Genomic DNA, 21671 nt, shown 5'->3' on the forward strand with positions numbered 1-21671 from the left:
GGAGAAAGAAACATAAGCAGCTGGAACTCGCCACCTAAGACCGATGAGGGGCTGGGAGCACTGAGTTCAATATATTTAAAGCGTAAAGCTATATCGTATATAGTGCAGTGTAAATTGCGTCTACTTTTGCTGCAGTACACAATTCTTTCAGCAGCTTGAAAATGGTCCCAGCCTTCCGCACCAGCTTCATATGGAAGATTCATTAAGAGAACATCCCGAAACATGGTCCTACTATTATAGACTATTTTGGCTACAAAGATACCAACTGGGAAGATAGCAGTCTTTTAAACAAATGCCAGATTTACTCCGCCAAGATTCAAAGTTTAAAGTTATTCAACGGATCGACATGCCTGCGAAGGTTTATCAGTAGAACCCCTGGCCTAGTTTTAATCCTGCGAGATCCTATCGCAGTTAAAAGTCCAACCGCCATATTTTTAATGACAGAATACTAGTCATTAAAATCGGATAAGCATGTCTCTGAGGATGCTTCAGTGGAAGTCAGATATGGTATTTTCTGTCGATCGTGGGTTGAGAATGGCCTAGTTAGGTCCCATGGCTAATACGCGCTGGGAGGTGTCGTAAGCGCCCTGGTTTCTAGTTTCTTGGCATGGAATGGAGGGTCACAACGTGGTTTGACGTCAAACGTCGGTAGTTTAGAAGAGCCATTTTCTTGATGATGAAGATTCTTTAGTACTCAGTCGTGATCTGTTTATTGTTGGGCAAGTTGTCGCTTATTTCGCAGCTCATTTCGCTACAAAATACAGATAACGCGTCCGGTTGAGACATAAAACATCCACTAAGAGAATTAAGCATAACAGGTGGTAGATACCAGACCTTCCATCAGGATCTAGAAGGATTCAAGTGGTTTGATACGATTCATACACCAGCCGATAGTCGTGGTAAAAGGATTTCTAGAAACAAACACAGCCACCACAACCTTGTTTCAACTTCTGGCAGATCATCAGTCAGGAAGAGATAAATCTGTGCTAGTCCAAAGCCAAGCCTCAGCCGCCCACATTCCGGGCTACGGCATTGTTTCACATCATCTCTCAGCTGTTTCAGGGGAAACAATACGTACTGATGGTGTCCACAGGATGACGAATGCTTCAAACACAGAAGATCAAAACACATTTATAAACACGAATTCGATATTCAGTTGATCATGATATAACACATTGCCATTTTCCATTGAGATTTTTTGCTACCGACATCTCTGACTTGTGTTTTGACCAGGTTCTACCAGCATGGTGGAGGTCACGTGACATAAGGGGCGAACGTGATTGCCTCGAATCTTTCAAAACCGCGTCGATGAGAACAGAAATAGTCAACATTAAGCCACCACATGCGATTCTTTCCATAATAAGAAGTGCTCAGGTGCTCACTCGACGTTATTTTACGATTGGAACATTGTTATTAGTTGATTTTTATTTTTTTTCTTATTTACTTTTAATGTTATGCATCAACAACACCCCACCCCAATTCTGTCGTAGGGTAGGCTCCTGAGATTATTCATGCTGTACATATGTAACTACTTGTTATGTCTGGGTAGCTTTTACAATTGTCAATGTTGAGAAAATAGACCAATATCTAGATATATCCATCAATTGAACAGCCTGAATTCAGTATCCCGTATACTATTTAGATTTGAAGTCAGAGCATAGTTGGTTTATTTTGTCGTTGTTAACTTCAAGCACATCGAAAAACGTCCATTGAGACGACTATTTGATGCCGAGGAATCATTGTCCTACCCCTTGCAGCATATCCCCCACGACTGTCCCGACGATTGATCATTCAACACATTCCTAGCAGCCGAGTTAGTACGCGTATAGAAAGTCCGTCCCTTGATCCAACTTTCTCCACAAATGAACTAAATGCCGTTCATCTCCCCCAAAGCCTTGAAGCTATTACCAGTTTGAAGTTCCTCGCATTGCAACCATTCACAAGTGTTCAACCCCCAATCTCACCATCTCACAAGACCCAGAGTATCATCAGAATGCCGTGCATCCGATATTCATCGAAATTGGACTAGATGCTGAAACTTGACAGTAGCTGAGGAGAATTCAGATCCACCAATTAGAGGCGAGCAGGCCATAGATCGGGGTTAGCGGTTCCATCTCAACCCCAGGAAATTACCAAGAATGGTGGAGCACGATCCGTGTAATCGTTTGATGGAAACACGTTCTGGACACTGACACGGGCCTTTATCACGGCTGAACGGCATCAAAGGCGTTGTAATCGGAGCTTTTACATGTTGTATTGCCAAGGATAAAAGAACCAAGATCCTCAACTCTAAGTCAACTCTATTATCTCATCCAACAATTCATCTCTTCACTTAGTACATATTTTCTACTCTCAACTACATATCTCATCATGTTCTCTTCCATGATCCTTCTCAGCGGCCTGGTTGCCTCAGCCTTTGCCCACCCCACTGTTGAGCCCCGTGCCAGCTGCACCTTTACTGATGCTGCTTCTGCTATCAAGGGCAAGGGTAGCTGCTCTACCATTATCCTCAACAACATTGCCGTCCCTGCTGGCACTACTCTTGATCTTACCAAGCTCAAGGATGGCACTCATGTAAGTTATTCTGTTCTCTAAATATGGACTCTTTCTCACACAATATAGGTCATCTTCCAAGGAAAGACTACCTTTGGCTATGATACCTGGGAAGGTCCCCTGATCTCCTTCACTGGAAACAACCTTCTCATCGAAGGTGCCGATGGCCACTCCATTGACTGTCAGGGTCAGCGCTGGTGGGATGGCAAGGGCAGCAACGGTGGCAAGACCAAGCCCAAGTTCTTCAGTGCCCATTCTCTCCAGAACTCCAACATCAAGAACTTGAACGTTATCAACACTCCCGTTCAGGCTTTCAGCATCAACGGAGTCACCAACCTCGGTGTCTACAACGTCCACATGGACAACTCTCTGGGAGATACCCAGGGTGGACACAACACTGACGCTTTCGATGTCGGCTCCTCCACCGGTGTTTACATCTCCGGCGCTGTCGTCAAGAACCAGGACGACTGCCTCGCCATCAACTCCGGCACCAACATCACCTTCACTGGTGGTAACTGCAGTGGTGGTCACGGTCTTTCCATCGGATCCGTTGGAGGTCGATCCAACAACGACGTCAAGACCGTCCGCATTCTCAACTCATCCATCTCCAACTCCGACAACGGTGTTCGCATCAAGACCGTTTCTGGAGCTACCGGTTCCGTCTCCGACGTCAAGTACGATTCCATCACTCTTAGCAACATTGCCAAGTACGGTATTGTCATTGAGCAGGATTACGAGAACGGCTCTCCCACTGGTACCCCTACTGCTGGTGTTCCCATCACCGATGTCACCATCAACAAGGTTACCGGATCTGTCAAGTCCAGCGGTACCGATATCTACATTCTTTGCGCTAGCTGCAAGAACTGGACCTGGACCAACAACAAGGTCACCGGTGGTAAGACCTCTGACAAGTGCCAGGGTGTTCCTTCTGGAGCTTCTTGCTAAGTATCACGTTGGGCGTGAGAAGCAGTTGATGGGCTGAGATGAAGAAGAGTACCTTATTTTGTATATAGTTATTAGCTCGAGTAAATAAATGGACAGTATCCTAACTTGTATCCCGCATTGAAAAATTGATGTGTATATTCAGAATGAGGAACTTTAGTAGCCAGTCAGCTCTTGAGCGATAGCTGAGACTGACCATAACAAGCATCGCGTGTCGATGTGGCTGAGTTTGTATTGTTTCACCCTAAAATCGAACTAGTCTACGTCATCAAATCATCCAGTCCCTGGCAAAAGACAAAGGAAAATGATGGACTTGATCAACTATCACGTTGGTTTGTGATGAAAGCGATCAGTAAACTTGTGATAGAAGCTAGGATATTTATTTATTCACGTTATGCCTGCCCCAAGAGACCCAGGGTACCCTCGTTTTCGGCATGACCACAAACCCCTCAAACCCCCTACTCCACCAGCACCAAGGTGGATTGACCTAAACACCATCAGCTCATGGATCAGAGCATGCAACGAAAATCATGGAGATCATTGCCAAAGAGCGCGTCTGCCCCATGAAACACAAGGTTTGCCGCGATGGTTGATTCACGTATCCGAAAAGCGCATAGTGCCTTTTCAACCTGGCTGTCGATATGTCGCTCTCAGCTACGTCTGGGGAAGGTCTACAGGACACGATCTGCAACTGTTATTGAGCAACCTTGAGTTATTTCAACAGATGAACGCGCTTGAACAAATGTGGGATCAGGTTCCTGCTACAATCCAGCATGCTGTGGAGCTAATACAACGCGTCGGCGAAGAATACATCTGGGTTGATCGTCTTTGTATTGTTCAAGATGATTATGAGACAAAGCAAGAACAGATCAGCCAAATGGCTTTTATATACGGCAACGCTTACTTTACAATCGTTGCCACAGCTGCTCACAGCGCTGAAGAAGGACTGAAAGGGATCAAAGATGTTTCTCCATCCATGTATCACAACGTCTGGCCAGAAAGGGCAAATATGGATCATTACGGTCTCGTAGCGTGGTCACCGTGGAACGAGCGAGGATGGACATTGCAAGAACTCGTGTTCTCGCAAAGATCGCTCTTCTTTCACAAGAATGAGTTGACTTGGGAATGTCATTGTGCGATATGGCATGAGCGCATGCAATTGGCAGATATCGGGGAGACAAGTTGTCTTGGGACGCATAATCCCAACGCTCGTGGCTTTCGTTATTCGCCATGGCCAGATTTGCAAGAGTTTCATCAGTTGGCAACCAGCTATAGTCGCAGACAGCTATCATTCTCGAGCGACATTCTTCCGGCTTTTGCTGGTATCACAACAGCTCTGGCACACTCTTTTCCAGGTGGCTTCCTGTTTGGTCTACCTGAAGTTGCATTCGATGTGACTCTTCTGTGGAGATCAGCTGGACCAGCATCCAGGAACTCAAAATTAGGCGAAGCGTCCGTTCCCAGCTGGTCATGGATGGTTTGTCTAGACCAGAAGATCTCTGTAGATCTTTCACCCTGGGCGAGCGGCTTTGCATACCTGGCAGGATCCTCTTCTGAACAGTCCGATGAGGGCGGCAGACGGACTTATACACCACTGCATGTCGCTTATCAGCAAGAGTGGAATTCCCGATGGAGTCGAAAACGTCCTCCCGCTGGTGTATTGGATGGATTGGTTACAGAGTCAATCTGCTCGTGGTATGTTAAGGAAGAGGCAGGTGAGAGACTCATTTCAAATGACCTCGATGAGTTTAAAGATTGCTCGCATCACCAGAGCAATGAGTTACCTATGGGCTGGAAAAGAGACGGAGATCTGTTCTACCATCTAGTTGACCCACAGCGCAGATTCAAGTACCCGATTCCTCTAGTGACTAACGAAGACGATATTTTCATCGAGAAATATCTGTCATTTTTGATAAAGACTCGAACAGAAAGAGCGTTCTTCTATAATACACCGGAGCCATATGGACAAGCTGTCTCTATGCTTGAAGGAGAAGCTGTGGTAAATATCTGCAACAACGAGCAAGTCTGGGTTGGGTGTCTTCGCGTTCAGACCAGAACAATCCTGTGGCGACTGTTGACTAAAAAGGTTGAGTGCGAGTTGGTTGCAATATCGAAAGGATATATCGATTCGAGCGCGGGTGGATGGTCTCGTCTAGACGAACACGAGGCATTAAAAAGTCGAGAGCTAGAGAGGTATGAGTTCTATAATGTCCTGTTCATTGAATGGAAAGATGGTGTCGCTTATCGGCAAGGTATTGGACGCGTGGATAAGACAGCTTGGGAGGGTGAGTCTCGACAAGTAATTGATTTAGTACTGGGATGAACTTGGATCTTCTCGGTTGAGCAACGGAAGATCGGGAATTCTTACAATAAGAGGTATCGGAGTATTGAAAATGGTCTATGCTTAAAAGGCCTAACTCACATGCATTTCGCTGCGCTAAAACATTTCATTTAGTACTGTATATCATGTGGTGGTTTCCGTGTCCTCCTTTTACTACCAGCTCGGTGTAGGACGCGGTAAACTCGTCCGAATGCCGTTGACGTCGTCGATGCTCGGATAATTATGACGGCTACTGGTCATTTGAGACACTTTGATGTAAATCCAGCAAATTGTAATCAAGATTTACCTCACGTAAGATTTTAGAACCATTTGATTATGTGTCTTGCGCGCGTCTAAGAGATTACGTACTTGAGAAGTTGCCGCTTATTATGGTGCGCCAATCAACGATACTCTCTGGAACCCCGTAGGATTTAGATCAGCAGGTCTTATAAATACCACCATTGCCGGCAGGAAATTCTTTTATAGACCCAGTCAGCAAACCAACATCCACAACCATGATGAGTCGTGCCAGTGTCGCCGTCATCGGTGCCGGTCAGTATTAAACTGAAACAATAAAATGGAGACTCGCTTATATGTTGCAAGGTCCGACCGGCATTACTATGCTGAAGCAGCTGCTTCAAGACGGATTTAATGCTACGTTGTTCGAACGACGAAGTCAAGTCGGCGGACTGTGGGCGTACGACGCAAAGCATGGATGGACGTCAGCTTTGGATAGCACGACTGCAAACATTAGCAAGTATACCTGTGGATTCACAGATTATCCAATACCAGACAGTAAGTTACCAATGCCAGACAAGTGTTACGCGTCATTTTAACCCTTGGTAGGATACCCGGTCCATTTGACCCCGGCAGACTTTCAAGAATTCATGCAAGGCTACGCTGAGCACTTTGGTCTCTTGAAACACATCACATTCGATACGAGCGTCAAGGTTGTAAATCGCAACAAGGAAGATAACGGATGGGACGTCCAAGTTGAGAATGTTGAGAGCGGACAGACAGACACGCGCCATTTTGACAAGGTTGCTTTTTGCCATGGCTATCAGACGCTAAAGAAGATGCCGATATTTCCGGGACAAGATCATTACAAAGGAGATCTCATGCACGCACAGCAATATCGAAGGTTTGTGTTTCCGGACAGAGAGATCTTATTACGTACACTGACTGCCAGATAATAGTCCCGAGTCCTTCAAAGACAAGACAGTGGTGATCCTCGGCCTAGCCACCACAACAGACGACATCGCCCCTCAAGTTGTATCCGTCGCTAAAAAGGTTTTTGTCTCCCACAGAAGCGGGCAAATTGTCGTCAGACGGTTTCGGAAAGGAACACCATCCGATCTCTTGGTCTCTTGGAGGCGCCGCGTGATAAGTCAATGGATCGCAAAGAATTTGCCAAACACGTACAGATTCTTGGCCAACACATTAGCTAAGTTACTGTCATCGCAAATGGCAGGCATGAAGCTAGACCCAGCCTGGCGCCTCAAAGACTTCAAGGATCTGACATTAAGTCTGCCTGGAATTATCGAGAATGTTCTGCCACTTCTGAAAGATGGGAGTGTTACCAGTCTACATGGAATCAAGCGATTTACAGGTGGAAAGTCAATCGAGTTTGAGGATGGAACGATAATTGATGATGTTGATAGCGTTATCTTCACCACAGGCTATCAATGCGACTTTTCACCGGCACCATTCGTCGAAAAGAGTATTCCAAAGTTGCCAAACTACGGGGGTCCGTCTATTCATCGTCTCTACATGAACGTCTTCCCGCCGAAATACGCCGACAGCTGCGTAATGCTCTGTTTCTCTGCTTATGGCAAAAATAATGGCTTCTCATTCAGCGACGTCATGAACATGGCTATTTCCAACATATGGCGTGGAGTAAGCAATCTACCCTCACACCAAGAGATGGAACAATGGGTCGATCATCATCACGAATGGTTGGCATCGAACTGGGCGAGAGAACCAACTGTAGATCTGAGCATGGTGAAGCAGTACGAATTTCAACCATGGATGCATAAACAAGCTGGGACTGGAATGGAGAATCTAGGTTGGGGATGGGCGGGATGGAAGTTTTGGTGGAAGGATCGAAAGATGTACAATCTCATGAATCACGGTGTTGAGACAGCGCATATGTTTCGGTTCTTTGAGACGGGGATGAGAAGTACATGGGATGGAGCAAGGGATGAGATTATACGACAGAATAGGATCGTGAAAGAGGCTTTTGGGGGAAAGAAGAACAAGACGAGAAGCGACTAGAGAATGTCGCTTTGTTTATTATCGTTCATTTCGGCGAGAAGACCGACATTGTTAGTGCTCGCGGGGAACCTGGTTAGTCCAAGCCAAGCCTGTTTTCTTAATATTAAGCTTGATAATCCATGAGGCTGTGATGATAGTCGCCCCACAGCCTAGCCTGAATAAAGAAGGTGTTTAGAGAGACTAGGTACCCCGCGGGGAAAGACTTCCAGTGAATTGGGGGAATATTTGACAGTAAACTACCGGCGAAACTGGCGATGTTTACCGTAGACCATGTCTGTCGGTGTACCATGCGCCGAACCGAGGGCTTGGCAGCGAAAATAGTGTTATATAAACTGTCAAAGTCATTCCAGTTCTGCGTCAGATAGTTGGCAGGGCACTCCAACATGCATCTCCTTCGCATCTCTGTCGCCATCAAGGCATTCGGCGTAGCTTTTCTCTCTGCTACCGCCACTGCCTCTTCGGAAGCTCCTCGTGACTATGCCAGTCTAAAACTCCTCACTAAATCCGCCGACTCACAAGTCCAAGGTGTTCTCGACAACAAGAATGAATCTCTAACCGGCTCACCGAGATCTCTTACCCGCGCTGTCCGTCAATTGGTTGTGCCGTTCCTATGGCCAAACTCGACGTATTTCCATAATGAGACTCTTGTTCCTCATATCGAGGAGATGCTAGAAGTCCTTCAGAAAGTCCAGCATGACGATGGTACTTACACCGTCGGCAATCGCCATTCACCACCTGATACTGGTTTTCTGATCGAGGACTTTGGTATCATGGTGCGTATTCTCGAAAAAGATGATCACAAAGCGTCGCAGCCTTTTGCAGATGTCATTCGTGGTCTTCTCGTCAAAGCTGGACCTGGTCTCGCCAAAGGCGGTATTCACACGCCCAACCACAGATGGAAGATTTGTAGCGCCCTAGCGCGTATTTCTACCATCACCGAGAATGAGAGCTATATCAAGAGAATTGATGAGTGGCTTGCGGAAGGAATCGACATCGACGCTGATGGCATTTACTCTGAACGCAGTCCAAATTATTACTCGGCTGTGTCGAACCCTTCACTTTTGACTGTTGCTCACGAGCTCAACTACACGGACCTCATCGATTACGTCCGCATGAACCTTGAACTCGCGATCGAACATGCGGAACCTAATGGCGAAATGGAAGTGATCCAGAGCCGTCGCCAAGACCAAGCTCAGCCTCCTGTGGTCAACATGGGTAACTTCTACCCTCAATTCCGCGAGCTCGCTATCCTTGACAACAACGGCCGCTTTGCTGCCATGGCTCGTCTGATCGAAGAACTTGTCGGTCCTCAATTGGGCGATTTCCTGGCCAACATTATGGAGCGTCCTGAACTCGGCGCCCAACTACCTGACCCAGAAGACCCGTTTGTCGATTTTGAGAAGCACTACACTTCAGCTGGCCTTGTACGTGCCCGACGTGGAAACCTGACAGTCTCCGCTTTCGGTGGTTCAGACTGGTATATCGACGGTAAAAAAGCCGAATTCTACAACCGCATGGGTTCAGGTCTTTCCACCAACCCAACCATGTTCCGTGCGTGGAACGGAAAGGCTGTTCTTGACGCCATTCGTCTCAGCCCCAATTTCTTCAGCATGGGTCATTTCCGATCTAACGGGGTCAATGTGTCTGATGATGGCGTCATTAACCTGGGAAGCGAGATCGAGGTTCCATATTATCTCCCTATGCCATCTGAACGCCGTGATGAGAATGGTACATACAAACTATCACGTTCCGTAGACGGTCGCTTCTACGCCATGGCCGACTTTGAGAACCGTCCTACTAGCATGCGCCGTCTCAAGACAGAAGTTGAGATCAGCCCTACCAAGGCTGGCTACGATCTCAACTTCCAGGTCACTGGTGAGGATGATGTAGAGCTCACTTTTGAACTTACCTTCCGAGAGGGTGGAAAGTTCAAGGGAGTGGAGGAATTTGTTGATAGCGATAATACCACTATTTATCGCCTTGCGGAAGGAAAGGGAGAGTATACTATGGGAGATGACAAGATTACTTTCGGGCCTGGAAATGGCATGGGAGTGATCCAGAATGATGCTGGAGAGCAGTATAGCTGGCATGGAGGTAACTTGACGTTGCAGGGAAGTCATGTGTATATCACTGGTGTGACGCCTTTGAACTATACACTCAACCTGGGCTTTGCTTAGATTCTCTGCATTAGAATTAATAGATCAACTTCTCGTCATACGCTCATGTTTCCCTGATCCGAGGACTGTCCCGATAGACTGGGACTAGCTCTATCATCTGTGTAGTAAATATTGGCTACTGAGATTCCCTACTCACTTCAAGCATATCGTCACTATCACTATCAAACATCGCGGACGAAACTAGACATATTGGTATCAAATTGGATCTTGCATTATACTACATGAATCTTCATCACATCTATCTTATCTGCCACTGCCTTACTCCTCAAGCTCAGCGAGCATGATGTCAGCAGCCTTCTCAGCCACCATGTAAGTAGACACAGCAGTGAAGGTACCGGGAATGCGGGGGTACACTGAAGCGTCAACGACACGGAGACCGGCGACACCGCGAACGCGGAACTTGGAGTCAAGAACAGCCATCTTGTCATCATCAGCACCAATGGGGCAGGTGGATGAAGCGTGGTGACCCCAGGTGTTGTCCTTGATGTAAGTCTCAACATCCTCCTGGGTCTTGACGTGGTCACCGGGGAGAGTCTCCTGGGTCTTGACGGGCTGGCTGGCGAAAGCCTTGCGGGCGAGCTCAACGGCCTCGTACATGGCCTGGAGATCCTTGTCAGAGTCACCGTTGCCAGTGTCGAAGTAGTTGAAGGTGATGGCGGGGGTGTCGAGAGGGTCAGCGGAGCGGAGGAGGACGTTGCCGGCGGTGTTGCGGGGGTGAGCCTTGAGGATGGCCCAGGAGAAAAAGTCGTGGTCGATGGTAGCGTTGACAGCGTACTTGGGGAAGTAACCTCGGAAGTTGACGGGTCCACCGAAAGCGAAGATGTCAAAGTTGTTCTGCTCGGCGGTGGTGGACTTGTAGAACATGGTGGCGGCGAGACCGGAAGAAGAGTAGATGCCGTGGTCGCCGAGGACAGGCTGCCTCCAGCGGTCAAGGCAAGGGTCCTCATCAGTGTAGAGGCTGAAAGTGCAACCATCGAAAGCAGTGAAGTTCTCAGGAGTGTTGCCCTGGACGCTGATCTCGTAGTGGTCCTGGAGGTTGGTTCCGACACCAGGGAGATCGACAACAACGGGGATATCAAACTTCTTCAGCTCATCGGCAGGTCCAATACCGCTGAGCTTGAGGATCTGAGGAGTGTTGTAGACACCACCAGCGACGATGACCTCACGAGAAGCAGTAGCGTTACCGGCAACACCAGCAGCACCGGTGGAGAGAGGGCTGGCGCTGTAGAGGTGCTTGCCGTCGAGGAACTCAACACCAGTAGCACGGGGAGTCTTCTCAGACTCGTCAAAGAGAACCTTGGTGACGTAGGCGTTGGTGCGGACATCGAGAGGGTAGCGCTTGGTGCCGTTGTCGAACTTGGCATCGCGGACAGAGAGGATGAACTCACGGGGTCCAACACGGCTGGCGGACTTGGTGGAGAGAGGGATCTGGTAGTAACCGGGCTTCTGGTCACGGGCAAGAGTGTCGGCGTTGGCATCGCCAGCAATGAGGGTTTCCATGGTGAGGAGCTCACCGGTAACCTCGGAGAGAGCAGTGGCACCGCCGACGAGGAGGCTCATGAGCTGAGCATCGCCGAGAGGGATGCTGAGAGGGGCAGTCTCGGTGCTCAACCAGCCATCGTAACCGTGGCCAGGCTGAAGAGGAAGAAGGTGGTTGTTGTCCTCGGCCTTGACGAAGTACTTTCGCATGTTCTTGGCGGACCAAGAGTCATCGCCAGTGAGAGTGGCAATGTACTCAAAGTCAGACTGGTGGGGGTACACAGCGATCAGAGCGTTGTGAGCAGTGCAGCCACCGAGTGCCTGAGTACGAGGGTACAGAGTACCCTTGAGCTTGGCATCAGCGGGAGGGTTGAGACCAGTGTACTCTCCGTCGGGAGTATCGTAGGTGGTCTTGAAGTCACGAGCCTGTCGCTCATCGTCGGCGTAGTGCTTGACGAAGAAGTTCCAAGAGATCTCGGGGTCCTCGGAAGCGTTGGCCGAGTAGGCAGGGACGGTGTAGTTGGTGGTGGCGTAGTCATCACCAGCCTCGATGAGGAGGGTCTTGTGGCCAGCCATGGCCAGGCGAGCGGCCAGAGGACCACCGCCGGCACCAGAGCCGACAACGATGTACTCGTAGCCAGTGAGGGCGACTGCGTAGGCAGACAGGGGGGCGGCCAGAAGGCCAGTGAGGAAAGATTGTCTCATGGTGAATTAATTAATTAATCAAGATCGAGATAACAAAAATTAGACAAGGGAACTAAAGGAGTGGTTTCCCTGTAATGCGATAGGTCTAGTCGTCAAAGAAGGACTAATGAAGGAATGACTGGTCAGAGATCGACTGATGACCGGAAAAAGAAAGTGTAGACATGTCTTGGGTATTTAACTGATGGATATCCCGCGAGCAAACCGAGAGACCCATGTAGATAACTCCTCTGTCGACGTCGGCAGTGCCCATATGCCGAGGCTACGAACATCTGATTGCAGGCATATGCAGTGCAACCTGTATCAAGGAGCGTTGCAAAATTCCAGAAATAACAACTTCCAGAACCAATAACAGCTATAGCCAAGGCATTATAGATATTACCTTGCTTGGATCTGCAGCGAAGATGTTGCAATTCGGCGCAATCTTCAACCGCTTGAACCCATCGTCAAAGTAACATTCACCACATCGCATAAAAGAATCGTAACTGCGAAGGGAATAGCACCGGAGAAGGGTGGCTCTGTACAGCTCAACTCCGTACATCCGTTACTTGCTAAGGACTCGCGTGGTTTCCGTCCAACGGCGCTGGGGGCGAAACAAGGTTAATGAGCCGCATGGTGTTGCATCAGCCATCTAAAGTTGATCCGTTGCCCGCTCGTGGCGATGCAGGGGGTGATGGTGTTGGTGTCGCATCAATGATCTACGACAAGGGTATAACCCCTGACGGCCCCTTTTTGTGATCTATTTCTCCTGCGAACTTTGGTAATTTGTCCGATTCTTGGTTTAGTCAGGAACAAGAGACGACACGTGCATGATCCGTCTTCCGTGTGGATTCGTCTGATCTGCTGATGCGATGATGCCATGGTTCTTGGGCCGTGGTCCTTGGAGGGCCTCCGGGAGAGACGAAGCCATAGCGGCCGTTTTTATCGAGCATTGACATTACTGCGGTCCATGTGGTTTATAGTGGGCAAGTTAGCGTCTCCGGGTTATATCCTCCGCAATTAATCTACCGTCAAAATCAGTTCGGAAAAAGACCAACGAGGACGAGGACGTGACCGTGCATTGTTGGTTAGTTGTCTTGTTTAATTACCAATGATCCACTATCAAGTTCAGGGTAGGTCTGGCAAGCAACATGAACCTACATTTCTGAGAATCTCTTATCTGTAGTTTTTTAGTCCTATGTTCAATTGTACGAAGTCATCGATAACAGTAAGAACTTGAGAAAGAATAAGTATACTGACAATAAGGAGTTCAGTAGCTCCAATGTCATATCCACTGACAGTGCGTTCCGTAGAGTTAAAAAGTAAGCGTGTAGATCTTCATCCCAAGAGATCCACTACCAGTACCTTGGTTCCCACATGCTTTGTGACAGTGGCAAACTTCCGCTCCTGATCACATAACAACATGGCTGTGATATTATGATCGACTTCTATGTAATTTTGGCCAAATGTTGTTGATCTCGCTCTCGCTACCTAAAGTCCGGGAATTGCAGACCTACTGACAGAGAATATCCTTCGGCTCCGATAAATCCGCTTCCAGGTTTGGGCCGCTAGCATTTGAAACATTTCTTAACTCCTAAGATTGTAGCAAGTGGTTACTACCCTATGCCTACAGAGGAATTATTGATTTTGTTAACACAGTCGTGCAAGGAGTTTAGTCTCTAGTTATCGGGATAAAGTATATAGTATCTAAATCCGTTATTTTATTGGATAGTCTTATTTTATTCCTCCTCACTTTCATCCGTTTCCCACATATCTAACCCAGATAGCCACTCCTCATAATCCTCCAAACAGCCATCATAGTCGTTCCAGGCGTCCTTCTCCACAACCTTAAGAACTTGTGCTAATGGCTCTATAGATTTTCGCAGAAGCACCCAATCCTTCCCAATAGGTATATACTAAGAGACGAAGTTGACTATTCTGTTCAAGCACTCGACATGTTCCCGTAGAGCCTCCTTACTCGCAACCACTTCATCTATAATCTCGGCTGCTACAGCGGTAGCAGTCTCTGGAAATTGAGCGAGCTGCTTTTAGCTATAGCGGTAAGGTAATTCGTTAGGATCCTCGATCCAGTGATATTACAGTTCTCGCATGTACGGTCGCATTTGCTCAGTAGTGTGAACCCTGTCAGCCAGGGTACGGAAGCCGACGAAACCCCACCAGTCCTCAGCCACCCATACTGCAGCCGTTTCATGTTATCCAAGTAAAAGTCAGGCTTTACTTTGGAAGCTTCTGTATTCTGAGCGTTGACTGGTGCAACCATGTTTTGATAGGCTTGTAGTTACTCGAAAGGCAGCTTAATAAGGATGTAGTAAATGATGTGACCCTGTATGGTCTGAGTCACTCTGTCATCGTCTCCCGGGTGTGATGGCTGTCATGACTGCTGGTTCCGCTGCGCGTGAAGCGAGTAGATTGTAAGTCTCCGTCGTCTCGGCTGAGTAACCTTGCGAGCTTCTTTGCAATAGCTCTGTAAGGATGGGCTTTATGCTGACAGCCAGTTCGTCGGCCGTAAGCTTCGCCAGCTCTGACGGACGCATGTTTGCAGAAGTTGTATAGAGTAGTGATGCTAATTGTTGACTACATTAATAAAGTCAGAAGATGCTTATATATAGAGAGTATTGGTCACTCTACAGTCTAATGGTGAGAAAGGAAAGGGTTCGTCAGGCTGACTCTCGATGAGATATGTCGATATGATGTGGTTTAGAGTTGAAGTTAGTAGTTGGCTTTGACCAGGTGCATGCTCCTTCTAATCTAGATCCATTTTCATGTGATTAGGTTTAAATCTGGCTCTCAATTCTATTAGTGGTTGTAGTATCCGTACGATTCTAAGTTTAAAACATATTACGAAACATTGTTGCAAGGCTGACTTGACAACCCCCCCACGCTATGATTGTTATTTTACAGCCTTGGCATGGATCACCCTGTAGGTGAGTACACAGTTACACACTGAATGGACACGAACCATGACCGTCGCTGACGATGTAACAGCGAGCCTCGGCATATGAAGATGTGTGAATGATATCAGACCGACATTATGTGATCCTGAATCCTTCTCAAGTACATGGATCTCTTCCTTCGACTTGTCCCGATCTAGAAAAGTAACTTTAAGGTGTAAGCGAATAGGCTGTTGAAACACCTCGTAAGGAACCAGCAGCTTAATATTAAGCACTGCTATATATCTACATTAGTAAACAGATCCTAAGTGCGGCGTAGGATTGATCGGATATCACGGCATTATTTAGATCCTAACCTGTCACGAAACTAAGCTTTTCCCCACTGCCGCTTGTTTATCATAGAGTGGAGTTTATTGAAACCATAATGATTCTGGTTCTATTTTGTAATAAGTGAAACTAACTAGTTACATTTTGTGAAAGTCACGTCTCTCGACGCGTACAGAAGTGAAAATAACATCTTGCCGTACAGAGGTTCAAGATACAATTCGAATACAGCTGCAAAGATTGCTTGGTATGCTCTTGCTATCCTAACTAGACAGCCTCGAAATTGTGAATCCTTTCTACCCCAGGCCTATATACCGGGTCGTGCAGATACGGATCATGTCATGTCATAGAAGATATCTAGTGATACTTGCTAATGGCAGATAGATAGGTTTGGCCAGACTGGGAAAGCTTCTTCCCACCGTCAGTAGTAGGCAGCCAGGCCTGACCAAGACCTCCACCATCAGTGTACGCATACGCGGCCACATGCTCATTCTTCTCGAAGAGATCAACGATATCGGAAATCCATTTGTTGATCTGACCCTGGTCGGAACAAGGGGTGAAATTGTTCTGATCATAAACGCATCCGAATTCTGTCACCCAGATTGGCTTGCCGTACGTGTTCCAGTAGTAGTCGATATCGGCTTGGACACCAGTCATATCCGGCTTGTAGATATGGATGGCGGTGAAGTCCCATGGCTTTGATAGACTGGCAGTGCTGAATTCCTTGAGCCACTTCTCATCCTTTTGCATGCACATAGCAGGACTGCAGAGAAGAGCGCCCTGTTGGCCTTTGGGAGCGATCAAGCTGTTCCAAAGCTCAACACCTTTGCTGACGCCGAAGTTGGCTGATGTGTCCTGACCGGAGTAGTCAGGCTCGTTGAACTCGAGGAGGTAGGTGGGTGTCTCATTCAAATTGCTAAATTCGGAGAACCGCTTTGAGTCTTGGGGTCCGTTCTGGCCGCTTCCCCAGAGCATGGAAACGCCAACGACGCCAGCGACCGGGGTTGGCGCGGGGGTCCAGTCGTACCACCAGCCAAGATGGTCTTTCCAGAATGGAACAGCGTTTCCGCCGGCAGATACAGCCTTTTTGCCGCCAGGAATGAAAGAAGCCGCCCGTGCAGAAATGGGAGACTCCTGAGTAGGTGTTGCAAGGGCATCTACAAGACTTCCAACGACCACAGAACTAAGGATAGTGTGCATGAGAATCATTGTTGAAAACAAGTCGTGGAAAGTATTGTGTCTTTGGGATGAAAGAAAGTGTTGTGATGGGTTGAGCAAGAGAGATTTATGTGAGGAGGCATGGAAACTTAAATGGAAAGGCCCTTCAGCGTTTGTTTCACTTCTAGGATACTGACATCGAGGTCAATCCCCCTTTCACTAACACCTAATTGTTTTCTCATCCATGGATTGAAAGACCAATCCTGGTGATCATGATCACACACCGACTCTATTTCTTACAATACTTTGCATCTAGAAACGAGACCACATTCATCAAGAGCAGGGCATTGCAGCATTGGCTACCCATGGCGACACCCCTCACCCTTCTGCATGATGTTCGTCGGCGTTTCAGAAGATCGTTAATGGCTCTCTTGAGACGAAACATGTAATTTTGCGAAGACAGGTATGATGCGCGAAGCCCGACTCTACACTGGAAGAGTTAGTCGTAGTGCACTTTAGTGTATCTAGTTGAATCGTTTGTAAATCTAAGTAAGTGCAAAACTCCATCGAATGTTGTTCGTTACTACTAGTCTAGAGTTGGGCGGTTTTACGCAAACTGTAATTCAAATCATATATCCACAATCGATTTGTCTTCGGTTATGTTGAGAATGCCGTTCCTATGTGTTTCATTGCATAATCTTGTGTTAGTATCCCCATGGACGTACATTGTTGGATCTAACTTTGACTTTTTTGCTTGTGATCAAGACTTCTATTGCATTTGCCTCCACAATAATGCACTCACATCCACGTCAACGTTCATGGTGTTGATGCGCGATACCCAGCGATCCAGGACCAAGCTTCAAGTACAGAGTTCAGGCTAGACAAACGAGTTAAGTCGAATCGAGACGTCGTACAGATCCTAAACAAAAGACATGAGAGGAAAGCGAAACCGTGGTCCCATTCACTAGCCAGATAGCTGCCCAATGCCTGCAGGTAGTACTTAGTTAGAGTTAATCCTTCGACCCTTCCATAATCTCCTTATTATTGAATACTCTCAACGGTATCTCCACTCCTCACCATATGCTTTGAAAGTACCGAGGATCTTGCTAGGTTATTGTAAACATAGTCAAATCAGCTCACTATTCCCTTGCAACTTCACATGTATAGCCGAGAGGACAAAGTTAATCCTTTTTGTCAACGGGTCGAATGTTGAATGAATCGTACGTCAACGGCGGTTAGAATCCTTTCATGAAGAGTTGGATGATTTCTTAGCAGTTCAGTAGTCTGGCACTTGTTTGAAACCCTTGTCCGAGAGGTAACTAATTTAAGTTTTTCCCAGGCGCATGCCCTTTAGTATACAGACAAAATTTGCCCGAGAGGTTTCCTGCACGTACCCAGTATTGCAGTGATGTTCCCGGCGCTCTTCTCAACTTGACGCAACTACCTTGCATGAAAGCCTGTCGCCATTCACTCATTATCTTTCTAGTTATATCGAGACACATAGATGTAGATGAAGCTTCATAAAGGATGATTTCGTTTGTGATTTGTCTTTTGCTATCAAGAAATAGGATACCAGTATATAGACTATACAGTCTGGCATAGATAGGACTAGACAAGCATCGTCTTGTAATCTATACGTTGCGTATAGGACTTTTCTATGACATTATAATCATCTTACTTGTGAATACTTGCATGTGATAATGGTAATCTTCTTCATTTTGCTGGCTGATATTTGCCATCGTTATTTGCTGGTCAGAGGTTGACGACAGGATAGACTAGTTTTATACTGCTGTCTGCCTTGCCACTGTTAAAAGAAGCCCTAGGAGTATTAATCAAGTGCCGAGGATTACGATGTCGCCGAAATGATGGATTCCCGACCCCATGTGATCTCCTCGCAAAAAGATCTGAAACGTAGGATTCTATTAGTAAAGCACTAGTCAGTGTATGTATCCGTTTCACGTGATGATCTACATAGAATTGGTCGAAATTGTTTATAAGCGCTTGCAGTAAGCACAGCCTTGTTAATTTCCCAGTGCCAGGAAATCCTTACCACTTCCAGGATACAGTGGGGGGGACTAGCAAAAAGGAAACAATATGCTTACCATGTATAAATATAATATATATGCCACTCTCTAGTCAGGCTCAAGCCACCAATAAATATATCTCACTTACGTTCCTTCACCAAAAACTTCACAATGTTGAAGGAATTGGCGCTCTTTTCATTTGCTGCTGTAGGAGCCATGGCAGCTCCACAGCAGCTACCTTCTAGTAACCTATCCTGGTACGCCGATATGGATCATACAGGCGACTTTAGCGGCAAAGCCCCCTATGCTGCTGACTCCTACCAAGTATTCAAGAAAGTTGCTCCTGGTGTTGGTAGCGCCATACAGGATGCTATTGATTCTGGCAACCGTCACAGTCAGTGGCTCGCATCGGAACCGCGAGTAAGTCTCAAAGATGATATTGTATGTGAGGCGATTTCTGACAGTTAACAGGTTGTTTATCTCCCTCCTGGAACATACGAAGTTTACAAGACTATCAATCTTCGAACAGACACTATACTCATGGGAAACCCGGCCAATGTAAGATGACATTCTAAAACTTGCTTTTCCTTTTGTTCAAATCTTACTGAAACCCTGAAGCCTCCTGTCATCAAACCAGCTGCTGGATTCAACGGCACCACTCTCATCAATGGTAAAGATCCATCCGTTGCCGAAGTTGGTGAAATTTCTTTCTCTGTTGGTATGAAGAATATCATTCTCGACACTACCACCATTGATGCCAGTAAGTATCGCACTTTAAACCTGCAGGGTCTTCCGGGATATGCTCAAGACTGACTTGACACCAGACCGTGAATTCACGGCTCTGTATTGGGGTGTTGCTCAGGTTTGTCAGCTGTCAAACATCCACATCAAGATGCCGACAGCTGGGGCAACATCTGGACACTCTGGCATCAGACTTGGACGTGGATCTACTCTCGGTCTTGCAGATATTCGTGTCGAGAACGGCCTGGTACGTGCATCAAAACTCACTCCCTCAACGATTTGACTGTATCTAACCAAGATGCAACTTAGAACGGCATATGGCATGACGGACACCAACAGGCTTTCTACAAGAGCGTCAGCTTCATCCGTAATAGGGTTGGAATGCGGATCGACGGCGGTAACACTATTACCATCTTGAATCCCACATTTGACACCGTTGGTACACCTGTGAAGCATGTCTCAGGCGCCCCATTCGTGGGTATCGTCGACGCAAAGTCGGTAAACTCGGGCATCACGTTCGAGTCTTCGGGCTATCCATCACTTCTTATCGAGAACCTGGAAAAGGACACGGACTCTGATATCGTGAAGTTGCCCAGCGGTGTGGCTTTGGGAAAAGCTAGCCACGTCGACACCTTCACGTACGGAAACACAGTTGGTCGAAGCCCTGTGTACGGCGGGGAAACGACTAGTGTCAGACGTCCTGAAGCTATTGCTCCCGGTGGTCGAATTCCTGCCGTTGCGGCTCCTACATATGCAGACCGTTCAATTGGTGACTTTATGAACATCAAGGATCCCAAGCAGAATGGAGGCCAAAACATCAAAGGTGACGGCAAGACGAACGAGGTCGAAGCTCTGACCGCTGCCCTCAAATATGCAGTTCAGAACAACAAGATCGCCTACTTTCCGTTTGGAGACTATCGCGTTGAGTCAACCCTTCTTGTTCCTGTCGGTTCTCGTATCGTCGGCGAGGGCTGGGCCACAATTTCAGCTGCTGGTGACTTTTTCAAGAAGGCCGACGCTCCCAAGCCGGTAGTGCAGATCGGTGCTCCCGGTGATGTCGGTACGATTGAAGTACAGGATATGCGGTTTACTGTTGCCGATGTGCTTCCTGGGGCTATCATCCTTGAGTTCAACGCTGCTGGTAGTAAGCCTGGCGATGTGGCACTCTGGAACTCGATGATTACAGTTGGTGGCACATTAGGCGCACAAGGCCTAACCGATAACTGCGGCGACGCCTCGAACCCTTGCCAGGGTGCTTACATCGGTATGCACTTCACCAAGGATTCTTCAGCCTACGTGGAGAACGTGTGGAACTGGGTGGCTGACCACATCACTGAGGGTTTCAACGGTGGATCAAGCATCGCTGCTAAGGGCGGTGCGCTTGTCGAATCGACAAAGGGCACATGGCTACACGCTTTGGGCAGCGAACACTGGTGGCTGTACCAGCTTAATCTGCGCGATGCGTCCAACGTGGTTGTCAGCATGCTCCAGACAGAGACGAACTACGAGCAAGGCGCAAAGGCGAAGAAACTTTTGCCAAGCCCATGGAATCCTGACCAGACTGGCTGGGGAGATCCAGATTACGCCTGGTGTGGTAAAGACGACGGGTCCTGTCGAATGGGTTTGTCTAATTATGTTAACGGCGGATCCAACGTTTACTACTATGGTTCAGCTTCGTGGGCCTTTTTTAATGGTCCTGGATACCAGAGATGTGAAGACGAGATGAAGTGTCAACGTACGTATCACGCTATTTTTACAAGGAGATTACTTACTAACTCTTGATAGAATCTATCCACTGGATCGCAAAGACGCCGGAGAACTTGCAAAGTTTTGGCTGGTGCGCTAAGGCTTCCAAGGTTGCTCTGCGACTGGGTAATGGCGACAACGTTATGACTCAGCCAGATTTCACAGGCTCTTGGGGAAGTCTTGTCGGACGTTACACTCCGTAGTCAACGGGGGATTTATCCACGGTAGAGTATTAATTTGCTTTACTCCATGAAATTCAATTCAATTCTGCTGTGTATCGAGTATGGTGTTGTGGTTGTATGTATAGTATGAGTATCATCTAGGAATGCATACTCACATA

The 21671-nt window shown here is 47.4% G+C and overlaps 8 protein-coding genes across 8 annotated transcripts; 5 read left to right on the forward strand and 3 right to left on the reverse strand.

Annotated features, from left to right (window-relative positions):
- Positions 1-2370: 2370 nt before the first annotated feature.
- On the forward strand, positions 2371-3498 carry FGSG_11011 (endopolygalacturonase 1 precursor; the record flags this gene model as incomplete). Its single annotated transcript, XM_011327055.1, has 2 exons — positions 2371-2574; positions 2623-3498. The coding sequence occupies 2 exons, from the start codon at positions 2371-2373 to the stop codon at positions 3496-3498; spliced, it is 1080 nt and encodes a 359-aa protein (XP_011325357.1).
- Positions 3499-3889: 391 nt separating this feature from the next.
- On the forward strand, positions 3890-5818 carry FGSG_13874 (uncharacterized protein; the record flags this gene model as incomplete). The annotated part of the gene is made up of 1 exon (XM_011327056.1): positions 3890-5818. The coding sequence occupies one exon, from the start codon at positions 3890-3892 to the stop codon at positions 5816-5818; it is 1929 nt and encodes a 642-aa protein (XP_011325358.1).
- Positions 5819-6330: 512 nt separating this feature from the next.
- On the forward strand, positions 6331-8089 carry FGSG_13875 (uncharacterized protein; the record flags this gene model as incomplete). The annotated part of the gene is made up of 4 exons (XM_011327057.1): positions 6331-6367; positions 6419-6610; positions 6662-6956; positions 7012-8089. 4 exons carry the CDS (start codon positions 6331-6333, stop codon positions 8087-8089), a joined length of 1602 nt encoding a protein of 533 aa, XP_011325359.1.
- Positions 8090-8472: 383 nt separating this feature from the next.
- Positions 8473-10266, forward strand: FGSG_11009 (uncharacterized protein; the record flags this gene model as incomplete). The annotated part of the gene is made up of 1 exon (XM_011327058.1): positions 8473-10266. One exon carries the CDS (start codon positions 8473-8475, stop codon positions 10264-10266), a length of 1794 nt encoding a protein of 597 aa, XP_011325360.1.
- A 258-nt stretch (positions 10267-10524) lies between these two features.
- Positions 10525-12450, reverse strand: FGSG_11008 (uncharacterized protein; the record flags this gene model as incomplete). Its single annotated transcript, XM_011327059.1, has 1 exon — positions 10525-12450. The coding sequence occupies one exon, from the start codon at positions 12448-12450 to the stop codon at positions 10525-10527; it is 1926 nt and encodes a 641-aa protein (XP_011325361.1).
- A 3569-nt stretch (positions 12451-16019) lies between these two features.
- FGSG_13876 (uncharacterized protein) lies at positions 16020-16871 on the reverse strand (the record flags this gene model as incomplete). The annotated part of the gene is made up of 1 exon (XM_011327060.1): positions 16020-16871. One exon carries the CDS (start codon positions 16869-16871, stop codon positions 16020-16022), a length of 852 nt encoding a protein of 283 aa, XP_011325362.1.
- Positions 16872-18144: 1273 nt separating this feature from the next.
- On the reverse strand, positions 18145-18537 carry FGSG_13877 (uncharacterized protein; the record flags this gene model as incomplete). Its single annotated transcript, XM_011327061.1, is given in 3 exon segments — positions 18145-18204; positions 18215-18451; positions 18499-18537. The coding sequence occupies 3 exon segments, from the start codon at positions 18535-18537 to the stop codon at positions 18145-18147; spliced, it is 336 nt and encodes a 111-aa protein (XP_011325363.1).
- A 478-nt stretch (positions 18538-19015) lies between these two features.
- On the forward strand, positions 19016-21534 carry FGSG_11006 (glucan endo-1,3-beta-glucosidase; the record flags this gene model as incomplete). Its single annotated transcript, XM_011327062.1, has 6 exons — positions 19016-19264; positions 19316-19402; positions 19463-19604; positions 19669-19832; positions 19925-21320; positions 21371-21534. 6 exons carry the CDS (start codon positions 19016-19018, stop codon positions 21532-21534), a joined length of 2202 nt encoding a protein of 733 aa, XP_011325364.1.
- Between the last annotated feature and the right edge of the window lie 137 nt (positions 21535-21671).

The sequence above is a fragment of the Fusarium graminearum genome, chromosome 3 (assembly GCF_000240135.3).
Source record: "Fusarium graminearum PH-1 chromosome 3, whole genome shotgun sequence".
NCBI lineage: Eukaryota > Fungi > Ascomycota > Sordariomycetes > Hypocreales > Nectriaceae > Fusarium > Fusarium graminearum.